Genomic DNA, 15,055 nt, shown 5'->3' on the forward strand with positions numbered 1-15,055 from the left:
TAAAACTAAAGATCACCTTTCAATGTGTTTTTTACTTGTATCAGCAAAACAATTAATCAAAAATTGAGAAAATAACATGACTGTCAGAAAGTCTTCGTATTGAACAAGATGTATGAACTCTATACGCATGTTTACTAGCTGATGATCATGTTCTCCAGCATGATTTAACATGATCCAAAAAAGGATCTTGAGCTTAATGGAAGAACCACTGACGGTCTGTACACATGATCACTGTCACTCATTTATTTAATTGTTTTGTGACCTCCATGAATTGCAAACTTGTAACATGCTATATAAACGTTACACGTGTTTTTAAAAAACCTTACTTTTTTATTTTCTGTTTTACTGATTTTCAATGTCTCAGACTTTTGGATCTCTCTGTATATGTGTGACAGAGAAATGTTTTGACAAGGACAATTATGAGCATTCTCACTAAAGTAAATTATGTCACCCTTCATATAGACATGGAAGCGTGAGGGAGAGGTGTGTGAGTGTTTGTAAATGTAAAAATGTCTGTATAGTCTCTCAGGGATTATTAGTCCACTTGATGACAGTATCCTAAGAAAATCTCTAAGCATTCACACGCTGTCTGCAAACTATTCATCACTTGTGTTTCCTGTTACTGCCTCTCTACAGCTCTTTGCTAGGAGAAAATGGGAATAAATATTTTTTACTCTGCACCTTTCATAGTTATTAGGGGTCTCAAATATTCATAATGTTGATGTGTACTGTATACATAAACAAGTAACCAATTAAAATGTACAGTAAAATAATGAGTTTGACATGTACATGTTTATGGTTAGTTATATTTAAAAACATCACATTACCAATAATGGATTCGCAAATTAGCTAAACTTTACAATCAGTGCCTTTGGAAAAATACAAAATAAAGACTGTATAAATAAAAGAAATGCTAAATAATGGCACCTAGGTTATTACTTGTGCACATCCATTATAAAAAATCTCTAGAAATGAAAATAAATACATTTTAACGATATTTTAACAATAACAAGTAATAGCAGCTATACAGCAGATGACTGCTTGTGCATATGCATATCTCTTGTAAAACTCAAATGAAATCTCCAAAATAGTCCCACTGATTTATGGGTTTCATTAATTTTCTTGTTTTGGTAACTGCAAACTGTATTTTTTTTCATAATCATCCATGTTCCATCTTTCTTATAAATTGTTGCTGTCATGTCTGATCTGATTTTACCATGCATTAAGCATTTGGCACTACTGGAGTTGGAGTTTGTAGGATCAGTGAGTTTAAAAGATCCTGATGGGAAGATTAAAATGGTGTGTTTGTGTGTCAGATAGCGGAGACGTATGCGTTTCTGCCGAGAGAGGCGGTGACCCGTTTCCTGATGAGCTGTGGAGAATGTCAGAAGAGGATGCACATCAGCCCCAGTGGAGCAGAGTTCAAAGGTATCACACCACACACACACACACACGCACGCACATAGACCAATCTAGATTACTTTAGATTTACCATAGGTTTACACCTTTAGGTATTAACTATCAAGAGCGGTTTGCGTTCATCATCTTGACTCCAAAGAGAGCTGAAAAGCTATAATCCGTTCATTCCCATATATTTAAAAGATATTCATACCTATAATGCTTCATTGTCTTTGTTAAGAAACCCCCTCTCTTCCCTTTTGTCCCCTGCCCACCCTGTAACGAGCTCCCCCCGTCGTGCCAGCCTGAAGCTAATGAAACCCCCTCTGGCCACACCTCCTCCCCCTCGCACACACTCATCCCAACACCCTCTGATTAGGCTTCAGTCACTGGAGTGTCCTGCTAGCCTCCCTACACATGGCAATTAGCCCAATTACAGGCCCTTTAACAAAGAAAATGCCTCTGAAACCAGATTATTTCTAAAGAGAGTGAGGGGGATTGTGGGTGGAATCCAATGGGGGAGGGATTTGATTGGGAGATGTTCATTGGAATGGTGAATTGAATGAATAAAACTCAGTTATTTTGTCATTTTGGTGAAGCTGCAATCCCAGTTAGTCCGAACCCAGCAGTGCGGGTTGCCAATCAGAAGAACTGCCCTCAAATGTCCCGCTCGCTGAGATAAACAGAGAGGAAACACCTCCCAGGCCTGAACTGTCAGTGTTGTGTCAACGTTGCGGGCTTAGGTTGGGCGTTGCTCATAAAGAGAGCTGCTAATTGGCTTCTTGCCCATGGGGGTGCACAGACCTCCCCCTCCCTCGCTCCAGCCGGCCGTACGAAAGTTCAGCGCTGAATTATTCAAAGTAATTAATTACTGTAAACTCGCTTTGTCTTTAATTGACACTCAGACTGTGGTTGATATCTACTCTTTTATCCACATATCTATTTCTGTCGTACAGCTTAATGTGCTATTTATGTATAGATACTGAAGAAGTGATAGTAGTAGTACATGTTGAGGATGTGATAAAATGTCAGCACATGATTTTTCCTAACTGTAAATTCTTTAGCTGACAGATGTGTGGCATAATGGCTCAATATCAGCGATTTATTGTTTTCTGTTTTGTTTACCTCAACATCCTCTTGATCCATTCTTCAACTAAAATAATGTGTTTTAAAGGAGAATATTTCAATTTCAGTATAATTTGATATTTATTTTTTTCAGTGCTTTTTGTTTACATCAACATCCTCTAAAACACTTTATTTTAGTTGAAGAATGGATCAAGAGGATGTTGAGGTAAACAAAAAACACTGAAAAAAAGAAATATCAAATTATACTGAAATTGAAAAATTCTCCTTTAAAACTGATTATTTTAGTTGAAAAATGGATCAAAAGGAGAATTTTTCAATTTCAGTATATTTGATATTTCTTTTTTTTTCAGTATTAGTTTTCTCAAGTTGAGTGTGGATGCTACTTGCTAGCAGTCCCTTGTGAAAAAGAGGTGCACTTGCAGATGATATAATATTAATTAAACAAAAAGCCACTTAAGAGTACTTATTGAGGGTTCACTTTCATGACTGTTTCTTAACACTTAAATAATTGCATAATGTCAAATTAAAATGTTATAATGTCAAATTAAAAGTTTAACTTTAAAGCAAATTTGAAATATTTATGTTTTCATAATATGTTGTTGTGCTTTAAGGTAGTACATTTATTTTGATGTGTTGACTAATGTACATGTAAAGTACTTTATAATTTTAACTGTTGTGTAATTTGATATTACATTTAAAATGAATATAGAATATAGCAACTTATCATTATAAAATTAACCATAAATGCTTGTCAGTACAAACAGCAGTCTTTAACCATATTTTAAATATACCAGAATAGTGCTGTCAAATCGATTAATCGCGATTAATCGATTTGACAGCACTATAAAATGTAAAGATGTACTTAAGTGTGTTTTTGACCCACTTAAGTGTACTTAAGTTCAACTAATTGCATTTAATATAAATATAACATGGAAATAAGTGTATGTTTGCACTCAAGTATATTATTTTAAAGTATATTATTTCCTTAGTAAGTACTCTTTTTAAAAGTATGCTTAAGTGAACTTCTTTTTCACAAGGGATGACGCTAAACTGTGGTATTACCTTCAGTAATTTACGCTAGCTTGTTCGTCTTTATCATAAGTTTTTGCAGTTCCAGTCTAGGTGAAAAATGTATTGGACAACTTCATCAGGAAGACTTTTTAGCAGCCTGACAAAACTAGAAGCCTGAAAATCACTTTTGTCTTTAACCATTATTATGTTGGTTTTAGTGATGATCTAGTTCCTGCAGGGATTTTTTTGTTGTTGTGTTAAATCCATATGAAATGAGAAAATGAGGTTGATCAATACACAGCAAACAGCTCATCCATTACTGATAGCCTCTGTGTGTGTATGTGTGCGTGATATTATCAGCAGGTAATGGGTTGCTTCATGGCTCTTTTAACTCAAAGCTGATAAAATCCATAATAAGAAGGATGTTGTATGACTAAAAAAGCCTCCATATTTACAAAGAAATTGTTGAGAATTGCAATGTGTTTTTGACCTTCTTCAGAACACTTAGGGAGACCATAAGTGCACTTCTTTGTGTGAGTGCACTTAAAATTAAGTGTATATGTGTGCATTAATCACAAATACACACAGATTAATGAAAAAAACAAATCAGTTGTCATTATCGCCCGCGTCAGAAGAATTATCATCATCTTTCCAAACATTCATAAGGATTTTTTCTCACAGTAGCTTTGGATGGGGAAAAAAACAGCTGTTGGGGGAGAGTGGGTTTAAATTTCTATTCATTTCCTCAATGCGTATTAATGTAATTTGCATATGCATTTCTTATAATTAGGCCTTTGTTTAGCATTGTTAATCTGGCACAGGCAGAAGTGTGCCTTCAGAAAACACTGGGAAAAATACTGCCCTCTAGTGACAGCTTAGAGAAACAACACTCTTTATGTGATTCTCAGGTATTAACAACAGAATGATTGACTTTTCCTGTCACAATAAATATATATATGGCCTCATTGTTGTAAATCTCTCATGCTTTCTCAGAGAACAACCAACCGACCTCTCTGGCGGCCGACCTCATAGACTACAATATGCCCCTCACGACAACCTACCTGAAACAGAAGAAACTACAGTGCATGAACAACAATGAGCAGGTAAAGCAGTCTTCTCTAGTATTCAGTGTTCACTGACCGACAGACATCCACATCTCGTTTCAGTCCATCCAGATGTTGCAGTAATCAGTGTGGGTGTTGTACATTACTGACAGGTATTTCAGGCACTTTCAGCATTTACTCCAGGTAATATGCAGTAACATGGACTCTGTCATATTGGCCACCCGTGGGTTGATGTGAATTAGTTTGGTATGGTATTTAGAAGGAATGGAATGGGTTCTGTTCTAATTAACAAGTTTTCTGAGCAGCTTTCTAATTAGTTGAGGTGTGAGAAAACTGGTGAAGTGCCAATCTAAGAAAAGCAAGCCATACTTACAGTCACACACACACACACACACACACACACACACACACACACACACACACACACACACACACACACACACACACACACACACACACACACACACACACACACACACACACTCTAAATTTTTAATTTATTGAATTTTATCTTATTGTAATTTTACTCTTAAAAAATAAAGAATTTAAGAACTGATCACTGAAAGGTTCTTTGGGGAACCAAAAATGTTTCTTCTATGGCATCACTGTGAAAACCCCTGTTTTGGAACCTTTATTTTTTAAGAGCGTATTTATTTTAATGTTCATTTAATGTTAATTGTTGAAACATCATACAAATCAGGTTTTTTTTTAAACAACATTTGTGCATTTTTAGACCAAATATTGATAACAGGGTTTCAAAATAACAATGGTGGTTTACTTACTTCACTTGGCATTGCTGTTCCTTTAACTAGTCATTGCACATAACCAGGCAACACTATAACCACTACTGTCTGAAAGAGCATTAATACTGGTCTAAGCTAGTCTTTTTGATTTCACTAAACTGCTTCTATTTTCCTGTTATTATGAAGCCAGTGCAAGACAAGATGTGCCACAGACATTTGCTTTTATTTTAGAATCTACCTGTGCACTGCAGTTGTTTGCTTTCAATTTACTGTGAAATTCTTCCATGAGTCTCTTTTATAAAATGTCCTTATATAAAACCACACAATGCTTAGGAATCTATGTTTTGAATACATACCTTTTGTGTGAGAGGGTTTGCTTTTTCGAAAATTGCAGGGAGCAGACAGGAAGAGAGTGTGTGTGTGTGTGTGTGTGTGTGTGTGTGTGTGTGTGTGTGTGTGTGTGTGTGTGTGTGTGTGTGTGTGTGTGTGTGTGTGTGTGTGTGTGTGTGTGTGTGTGTGTGTGTGTGTGTGTGTGAGAAATGTCCTATTGCAGTTTTGGTCTCTGAAGTGTGGGGCATGACAAGAGAAGCTGGCAGTTGAAAGCGCAAGAAGTTCTATAAAATCGGGCACAGCTCTTTATCCCATTACCTTTTTTTATGATAACTATTATAGATAAGCTATTATTCAACCTATCCTTAACATCACATGATAACTAGTTAGTTTTAAACACATAAAAAAAGGTGATTTGTCCCACCTCAAAGGTTGTCCTCCTCAACTGGGTCCAAGAATTAAAGTTATACAACTGTGTAATTTTGACATGATCTGCTAATTTGATTTTGATTTTATATATATTTTTTAATTCATGAGATTTATAGCTTTATAAATGGCTACATGGGATATAATTAACTACAATAACAACAAAACCACATTTGGTCCCAAATTAACAAGCCTCTACAAGTGACAGCTTATTTTAGGATACATTTGCAATTTATTCAATTTGATCTTATTACAATTTTATTTCAATTTGATGGTCATTGCTAAAAACAATAATAGCATCATCATACAAATCAGTGTTTTAAATAGGCCTAACATTTAGAATTTTTTTAGACCAATTAATGATAACAGGGTTGCAAAAATCAAAAACTTGAATGTATATTACCATTCACAAGTTTGATTTTGGTAAGATTATTTAATGCTTTTGAAAGTCTTTAAAGCTCATCAAGGCTGCATCTTTATCAAAAATATTTTGATTTCGATTATTACAGTACATACAGTAATATTGTGAAATATTATTACAATTTAAAATAACTGTTTTCCATCTGAATATATTGTAATATGTAATCAGCATCATTACTCCAGTCTTCAGTGTCACATGATCCTTCAGAAATTATTCTATTATGATGATTTGCTGCTCAAGAAACATTTCTTATTATTACACAGTTATACTGCTTTATTATTTTTATTTGTTTATTTTTCAGGATTCTTTGATTAATAGAAAGTCCAAAGGAACAGCATTTATTTGAAATAGAAATCTATTGTAACATTTTAAATATTTACTGTCTCTTTTGATCAGGTTAGTGCATCTTGGCTGCATAAAAATATTAATTTCTTTTAAAAAATCCAACTGACCTCAGATTTTTGAACAGTAGTGTAAAATTAAATATAATATTTATATAATATAATTTGACCTCCTAAAGCTAGTGATGATCATTTTAGGGTTAAGCTCCTCCCTTCTTTGTTAAATGTCCTATTTTGTACCATATTTGCAGAAAGTGCCAAGAGGCAGATGTAGAAAGGCAGAGTAAGAGACTGAGACTAAGTGCTGAGATATAGAAATGGCAAAAGAATAGAGAGAGAAACTCAGAGAGTCACACAAATAAGCAGAATAATTAACAAAGAGGCCCTTGGATGAGTCGGAGCGAGAGCAGAGGATGTGGCGAGGAGGCTGGTCGGCCCTGCAGGACGTGTGTGTCCAGCTCAATTCAATAAAGAAGGAAATTAGCAGCATCCTTCCTGCAGGCTGCAGACTCCCGGCTCTCAGAGGAGGGATGGAGGAGATTAAGGAGAGGGGGAATGTTCATTATCGTTTATGGCTTCTTTTTTTTTTACCCATTTGCTGTATCTCCTCTTCAGGAAACTCATTTCGTTCTCTCTCCTCCTTTAGCTCTCTCTCTCTCTCTCTCTCTCTCTCTCTCTCTGTCTCTCTGGGGAAAGGTGTGAGATTCTCAAATATTCTTGCAAATGATATTGGCCTACTATAGTCACAGAAAACTATTTGATTTTGTTCCATCTACATTCTTACTTATTCATGCATTAAATGGATAACCATTGTTTCTTTTATGTGATAGTCAGTCAGCTTTTCTGAAAAATAGCTGATGTATTTGGAAGTGTTAAATGTATTTCGTCCATTGTCACACTGAAAAATGAGTAGTGTAAATACTAAATTTAATATGGAAGAGGTGGCAAGACTTGCAGTTTAAGTGAATATGAATGTGTCATTTGTTCTTATAAAAGCTGTATTGTGCTTTTTTGTCTGTAGGTGGCAGATTTACCAAGCAATTCATTCTGCTAACTAACAATCCATTCCAGCTGAACAAAGTTGCTGTGTAGTCTTTTGCTGGTTTATTTCAGATACACTACAAGAGTCAAATTTAAAAGACTCAAGGACATTTGAGTTACCATGACAGATTATTTTATTTATTTAGTCATGTATTGCCTCTGATTTGGTTGTGGGTTTATATGCTTTCATATTAGTTAACCTGTTACTTGTTTTACCCTTCATTATCTTGTTTTTTTTATAGTCCCCTAATTGGTTCAGTTCTTTGTCTGTTCTCGTGTGTGTTATGAGGTTTTCTGTCCCCTTGCGTATTCTTGGTGTTTCCTGAGAGTTTTGATTTCTTTTAAAGACATATATATAATTGAAATAATTGAAAGTTCTGTGATCATTTACTCACCCTCATGTTGTTCTAAACCCGTGAGACTTTCATTCATCTTCGAAACCCAGATGAAGATATTTAAATGAAATCTGAGAGATATCTGTCCCCCTCCGTTGAAAGCTACCCATCTGACACTTCAAGACTTCAAAAAGATCATAGAGAGAAAAAAACAATCCATATGAATTTGAGCGGTTTAGCCCAAATTTTCTGAAGAGATAAGAGGCAAAGAAAGAAGCAAATACGGTTGAGCTTCTGTTTGTTTGTTGAGCAAGATTTATATTTGAATAAAAGGCTGAATTAAATTTCTTCGTCATATAAAGTGATTGTGTCTCTACAGAAAATTTGTACTAAACCGCTTGAAACATATGTATTAATTTTACGATCTCTTTATGAACTTTTTGAAGCGTCAAAGTGGTAGTTGCATGGACTTTCAACTAGAAGGACAGAAATCTCTCCGATTTCATTTAAAATATCTTATGTTTCAAAGATGAACGAAAGTCTTACAGGTTTGGAACAACATGACGGTGAGTTTTTTTTTTTTTTTTACATTTTGGGTGAACTAACCCTTTATTAAAAATACTGTTTGCAGTTGGATTCTCTTTTCTTTCTGTGTGAACCAAGCGGTGACACACACATTGTAAACTGGTTTAAAAGACAATGACTGACATTGTCTTGTTGCATTGCTATTGTAAATCTTTTTCCTAATGTCAATCTAAATAATGCAAAATAATAGATTGCATTATGAGCAAGAGTTGTATTTCCTGATTCCTTTGAATGTATGTGCTTCTCTTGAGGGCTCCATTAGTGATTCTTACATCAAAGGGTGTGTGTATGTTCATGCACTTAGATGTTCACTAGGTAATTGAGACAGTAGTTTGCCGTATGATGTATAGGAAAAGAAAAAAAAACTTCTCAGTTTTCATTGTTTGTTCTGTTTGAGACAGTGAGCATGCGGAATGGATCTTCAATTATTGTGGTCTTTCTTTAGCAAACACCAAAACGGATTATTATTACATGAAAATGGATTTCTAGCACAGATGTCGCTTTTACAGTAGAGGAAGAAGGAGGCGGAAAGAAAAGACTGGAGGGGAGGGAAAGAGAATTGCTCTAAAGTGGTTTTGGTGATTCTGTACCACACTGTACTTCTAGCGGGGGCGTGACGTCAGCGCGCGGCCCCGCCTCCATCTTCTGGGCTGATTGCTGGAGAGAGAGAGAGTCGGGACTCGCAACCGCAGCAATATTGTTGCAATATTAAACGGATAGAGAGTGGAGAGGAGAGGGGCTCGGCAACGAGAGGGGATCTGAGAAGAATATTAAAAACAAATTGCGTCCACCAGTGAAGGTAAGGATTCGATTAGGCTGACATGACTTCATTATCTTAAATAGCAGGTTATTATAGCTTTCCCCTCCGGCAGAACACGGTGTTTTGTTGACTAGAGCTGCAAAGAGCATATGGGAAGGTCGTAATGTTTATTTATTTGTTTTAATTGGGGGTTTAATACGGAGTTATGACATCTGTACATTTTAAGTTGAACAGTTAAAACGACATAGCCGTTGTTTACCATGGTTTTTAACCTGTACAAACACGCGAAGCGTTTGCCGGTGTGGCGGAATGAAGACGGTTATTTTAACATGTTTAGTGCGTCGCAATCGCGATACCTTGGCAACAGGATAGCGTCCATGGTTGCTTTAGAATGTTTATCATCAGTCAGCCTTTCTATCTGGAGTTGAGTATTAGCTGTCATATGTTGATAAATATCCGCTTTCTGCACGCTTGATGGATTATTGATCATGCATATACATGGATGCTGACCGCAGTGTGTTTTTACTTTTTTGTAAAGTTTGTTTGTTCATTTTATTTAGCACAATGAGTATAAATACAACCTGGGAGAAAAATGTGCAGGGCTGTCAGTTGGGTCTATTTGAGGTCTTGTTCAAAACATGTAAAGTTGTATAGGATCTGTATATGAACTACTTGCAAATAACATCTGAACTAAACAATAGAAATGCATTTGACAGAAAGGTTGAGGTTTGGTGTCCTTTGATCAGTTGTGGCCCTTAGACTGTTTGAAATTGTTTATGGATCATGAAATTATTCTAGCTATATGAAAATATGAATAGAGTTTAATATAGAATTATATACTCTGATTATAGAGTGTATAGTATGACAGTGGTGAATGAAGGAAGGGCATCAGAGTCTCTATTGTTTTATTAATGGACTTGGAAACTCAAGGAATCCATTGACAGATTTGGGCAGCTTGCATGATTAAGGTAAATGAATGTTACATATAGTCTATATATTAAAGTTTTTTCCCCAGAAAAGACTTTCCCAGATAACACTGTCGCAAATGATATATGGATGGATATATTTTTGACATGAATGACGAAAAACATACACTTATATGGTAACTTTATCAACTTTATTAGCAGGATATAATTCAACGATTTAAACTATTCTTATTTAATAATATATTTTATTTCAAAGTTCCAACATGTGCCTTGAAGCGTTTTGTTGTGGGTTTTTATCAGGATCTGGCAAAGCTGGTTCTGCAGGCTTACATGCATGAAGGCCTGAAATCAGAGAACAGCGAGTTTACTAACTTACCTAAATATCTAAAAGTGCTTTTTGAATCCTTAAGATTAATGCGTTTCAGAGATTCCTGCCTTTCCTTTTGTAGTGCCACTGTTTTTGTGTCCCTTTTGGGTTTGTACAGCCACTTGTTCTTGCACCACTGCAAATGGCACTTGCCAAATACAGCATAAAAATTAAAGTAATGCTTATTTCTTGCTCCACCTCAGCTGTAATTTTGTGTGAATTATGTTTTGTGCAATTAATAGACAGTTCAGCAATTATTCCGGTGTCGTTTCTGTCTTTTCTGCTCTTCTGTACCGTTGGCAGGTGGTTTTATAGACTGATGTGGGGGTCTAAGAACCAAAGAAATGTGCAACTGAGTCAAATGCCAAAATTCACTTATCCCTCTATCGTTTAACCTTTTACAATGCTTACCCTGTTACTCTTTCCATTTTAGCATGACATCCTACCTTATATTTTTTATATACTGTGTTGCACTTTTACTGGGGCTATTTAAACATCCCTTTCTGATTACGTATAATGGCCATGCAAATTAAAAGCAGAGAGGGTTGAAAAGGGTTAAAGGCTTTAAACCCGCCTTTATCATCCTCTGCCTTCTGCCAGAGCTTCGCAAGGATAAAGCCTTCCAAAATAAAATCAGTTTTTTACCCCCACGTCAGCCTGTCCAGCAGAAGTGAAGCTCCATGAGCCATAATCCCTCCCTAAAGCCAAGCTGTTCGTCAGTGAGGATCTCCCTCGCTCCTTCTCTCCCTCCTCCTCCCCCCTGCACACTAGCCATCTAAACAGTCAAACTCATCCTCTCTCATCCTTTTTTTTTTTTGCTTCTTGTTTCTCTCCCCCTCCGTCCTTTTCTCAGCTCTGGTTGTCTGAATCTATTGTTCTTTGTTTTGTCCCTGTGGTATTCCGATGACTGTCTCTTTGCTCCTTCGTTCTCTGAGATGGTCTGTACCATCCTCTGCTCTTCTCCAGTCATTACAAGACGAATCGAAATTCCCATCTGGAGCCCCGAGATGCGCCTCTTTCTCAGCGCCACTGTTTCAGTGTTTCATGGGTCTGTATGGGCACTTGTTCTCACATCGCTGCAGATGGGACGTGCCATATCTCAAACCACCAAATCACTAAGCTCTCTTATTTTTTCCATGTATGATATACAGTACACTACTGTACAAAAGTTTGAAGTCAGAAAAAACATTTTTGGAACGTCTATTTTGCACTCTTGATATTTTAGAGTGTCTCCCCTTCATTGCTGTGCACTTTTCGCTGCACTGTGGCTGATTTGTATATTTTACACACAAAAAATGATCTTTTGCCTATTTTCCCTTTCATTTCCTGTGGTGGTCATTAGTACAACACAAGTGCAACTATTTGTTCAAGAATATCGTGTTTCAGAAATATGCTATATTACAGGACTAAAATGGGTTGCAAATGACAATATCAACTTAAAAGTTTTCCCCATATTTTCCTCAGGCTGTTTTTGATTTGTCATAACATTCCTATTGCCCAAGTAGCCACAGCTGGTTTGAGCTTAATTGATTCTGAGCATCTCTGTGCATCTGTGCCACTGAGCAATCTATTGTCATTACATCCAAGTGGCCAAATGCAGTATGTTTGTTTGGAATGTTATTGTTGTTCTTTTACAGCCCATGTGAGGGTCGGGCTAACCAATGAGATGCTCTCCTGATGATGGGTCCCCCACCGTGTAATTCCCCATCTTTTCATGGCTCGTTTCCTCTTGGGCAACATGTGCTTAGACCTGAGGGGTAATCTAGGATGTGACATACAGGCTCCCTGGTGCCCTCTCTGCTGTTCTGTGCTTTTCTGCTGCTTCACTGTATGTAAGACTCATCCAGCAGAACGTCTCTTCAGAGCAGCCTGCTCTTCACCGTTACTTATCCAAAGTCTGAAAGTGAATTCCCTGCTGAAAAGAATGCCTTTCACTCTGGTCCAGGCTAATTTTTTCTACGTACCACTGATGTGCGTAGATGGTCCCTGTCTAAAGGTACTGTCACATTTATCTTTGCTTAGGAACTTGTTCAAAGTAATTTAAAATAGAAATAAAAGCTATCAGGAAAATGTTCGGATTAAAGTTGCATCGGATTAAAGTTGGTCACATAAATTTGCCATGTTGACCAACAGAAAGCTGCTTGACTTCAGTATAGGCGGTGTATTGCTACATTATTGAAAATAGACAATGGACCTTTTTTTGCTTGCTGAAGATTTTGGCAATGTTACTGCACCTTTACTCTGACAGTGTTTCCTGCAGTGCTAAAACTACTGCATCACAGATGCTTTAGTTGAGTTTTAAGCTTGCAGTCTGAATTAAATGTGATGAGAATGTGATTTCTCTACACCGAAAAATATTACAGTAAAAAGTATTGCAGTGATCACTTTCATGAGCACGGAGCAACAAATAAATGGTATGACCAGCATAGTCCAATTTGAGGACAAATGACACATGAGCTGGTTCCTTATAATTGCTCTGTTACAGCGACTCGCAGATAGTCACAAAACAAACTCTGTCTATAATGGCTGTGTCACTTTGTGAATCATTCAGAACGGTTACCAAATTAACATCTGACTCACTCACTGAACCAAAGTCATTACTTTTAATTATATCCGACTTAAAATCGTTGTGTTGTAACTTGTAACTATTCAAAGTTTCTGAGACTATACTTTTAATTAATGCAGTGCTATTTTAGTATAATGTATAGACATTATAGTATTTATATTATTATTAGACTTATTTATTCCTGTTAGTTCCTAAAGTAACATTTTCATTTAAGTTGTTTTTTAAATTGAGGTTTTCCATGTGATATTTACATTTTATTTTAATTCAGCTTTATTTCAGTTACCGGAACTTATTTTTAAAATAGTTTGTTAACTTTGAACTATACTGAATTTATTACTCATAATGTATGACAATATGAAGAATAAAGATTCACATGGACTCACAGGATCAGAGTGTTACTTTTTTTATTATTGTTCAGTTTTTTTATTTTTTTATTTATTAAAAAATTGATTTAAGTATGGTATAGATGTGTAGGCTACAGTAAAGTTATGGTCATTTATTTGATGATTCCTCAAAAGTACTAATAAATATTACTGGAATCATTAGGTGGAGTTAGAGTTCAAAATCGACCAAAACCCTTTAACAAAATCGTAAAATTCCCATCCCTATCTATCCCTGATTATTAATCTGTACTTTATTTGTGGGATTTGTGGTTTGTGGAGGAGGGAAAGGGGTTAATCGTCAAGATAGGTTTGTGACTGACTGGATTAGAGGAGAATAGCAGTAGTGGAACCTACAGTAATCCGTGTGTCTGTTGAATGCTGGGTTTGACCTCCTGAGGCTTGATGTGTCATCTGCTCTTAAATTCTGTTGGGTTGCTGCTTGCTCCATACGAATCTGTCTGTAAAATGGGAAATCTTTGTCATCATCCCTTTTTCTTTCCTTTCAGTTCTTCCTTTTAGCGTTTGATCTAAACCAGATGATCTTCCTGTTGCAGTTTCCATTCACAAGCAAACTGCTCGTGCCGAACCTTGTCTTGTGTCCCTGAAAGACTAAATTGATCATGCCCCTTTTGTTCATGCTTACAAAAAGGCTGGGACACACAGACAGAGATGATGGGATCAGTAGCAGAGGTCGTTTAGAGACAATAGTGGTCGGCTGCAGAAACCGCATTGGGAAGACATCAGTTGGTCAGTGCATACAGAAAGAGCGGGCTGAGATCCGTTGCAGAGGTCACAAACATGCACGGCTATGCCACTCGTCTCTGCTGACCTGGATAAAGCCATTGCTCCAGTCCAAGGTATATCTTACAGGAAGTGAGGTCATCTCAAATATCAGTATTCCTCGAGTGGCATTTGCAGCGTAATCTGGTTTATATATACACCACCATTTCTATTAGGTCCTGATGGTCAGTGTATCAGTGAGAGAGGACATCAGGACATCTATGCAAGTAGCCTACATTCTTATTTCACTTCACACAAACAGCTGTGTAATTCTATGTGCTGGTCCTTGACAGATGTTTTCCACCCATAAAAGACGATAAAACAAGTCTTTATTGTCGACGTTTTTCAAGAAATGGCTCCCTTTAAAATTCCAGCAGCGATGCATGTCTCATAGAGAAAAACATCTATGCCAAAGGGGAAAAAAAGACTATGTTTTTGTCTTATCTCAGCAGGAGAAAGTATCAAAGGCTTATGCGCTTCACAGGAACACAA

At 36.5% G+C, this 15,055-nt stretch overlaps 1 protein-coding gene across 6 annotated transcripts in view; it reads left to right on the forward strand.

Moving 5' to 3' along the window:
* nol4lb (nucleolar protein 4-like b) overlaps positions 1-15,055 on the forward strand; it is a 96,449-nt gene that overhangs the window by 17,507 nt on the left and 63,887 nt on the right. For 5 of the 6 annotated variants that reach the window (XM_077214226.1, XM_077214224.1, XM_077214223.1 and 2 more), the window contains 2 exons: positions 1,317-1,428; positions 4,489-4,598. In XM_077214226.1, coding sequence (XP_077070341.1) covers positions 1,317-1,428; positions 4,489-4,598 — 222 coding nt within the window. Of the gene's footprint in view, positions 1-1,316; positions 1,429-4,488; positions 4,599-9,216; positions 9,581-15,055 lie in introns of those variants that run through there. The other variant, XM_077214227.1, reaches the window with a different exon arrangement.

This window comes from Siphateles boraxobius, unplaced genomic scaffold, assembly GCF_051911475.1.
Source record: "Siphateles boraxobius isolate OS27281-9 unplaced genomic scaffold, OSU_SipBor_1 68, whole genome shotgun sequence".
Lineage (NCBI taxonomy): Eukaryota > Metazoa > Chordata > Actinopteri > Cypriniformes > Leuciscidae > Siphateles > Siphateles boraxobius.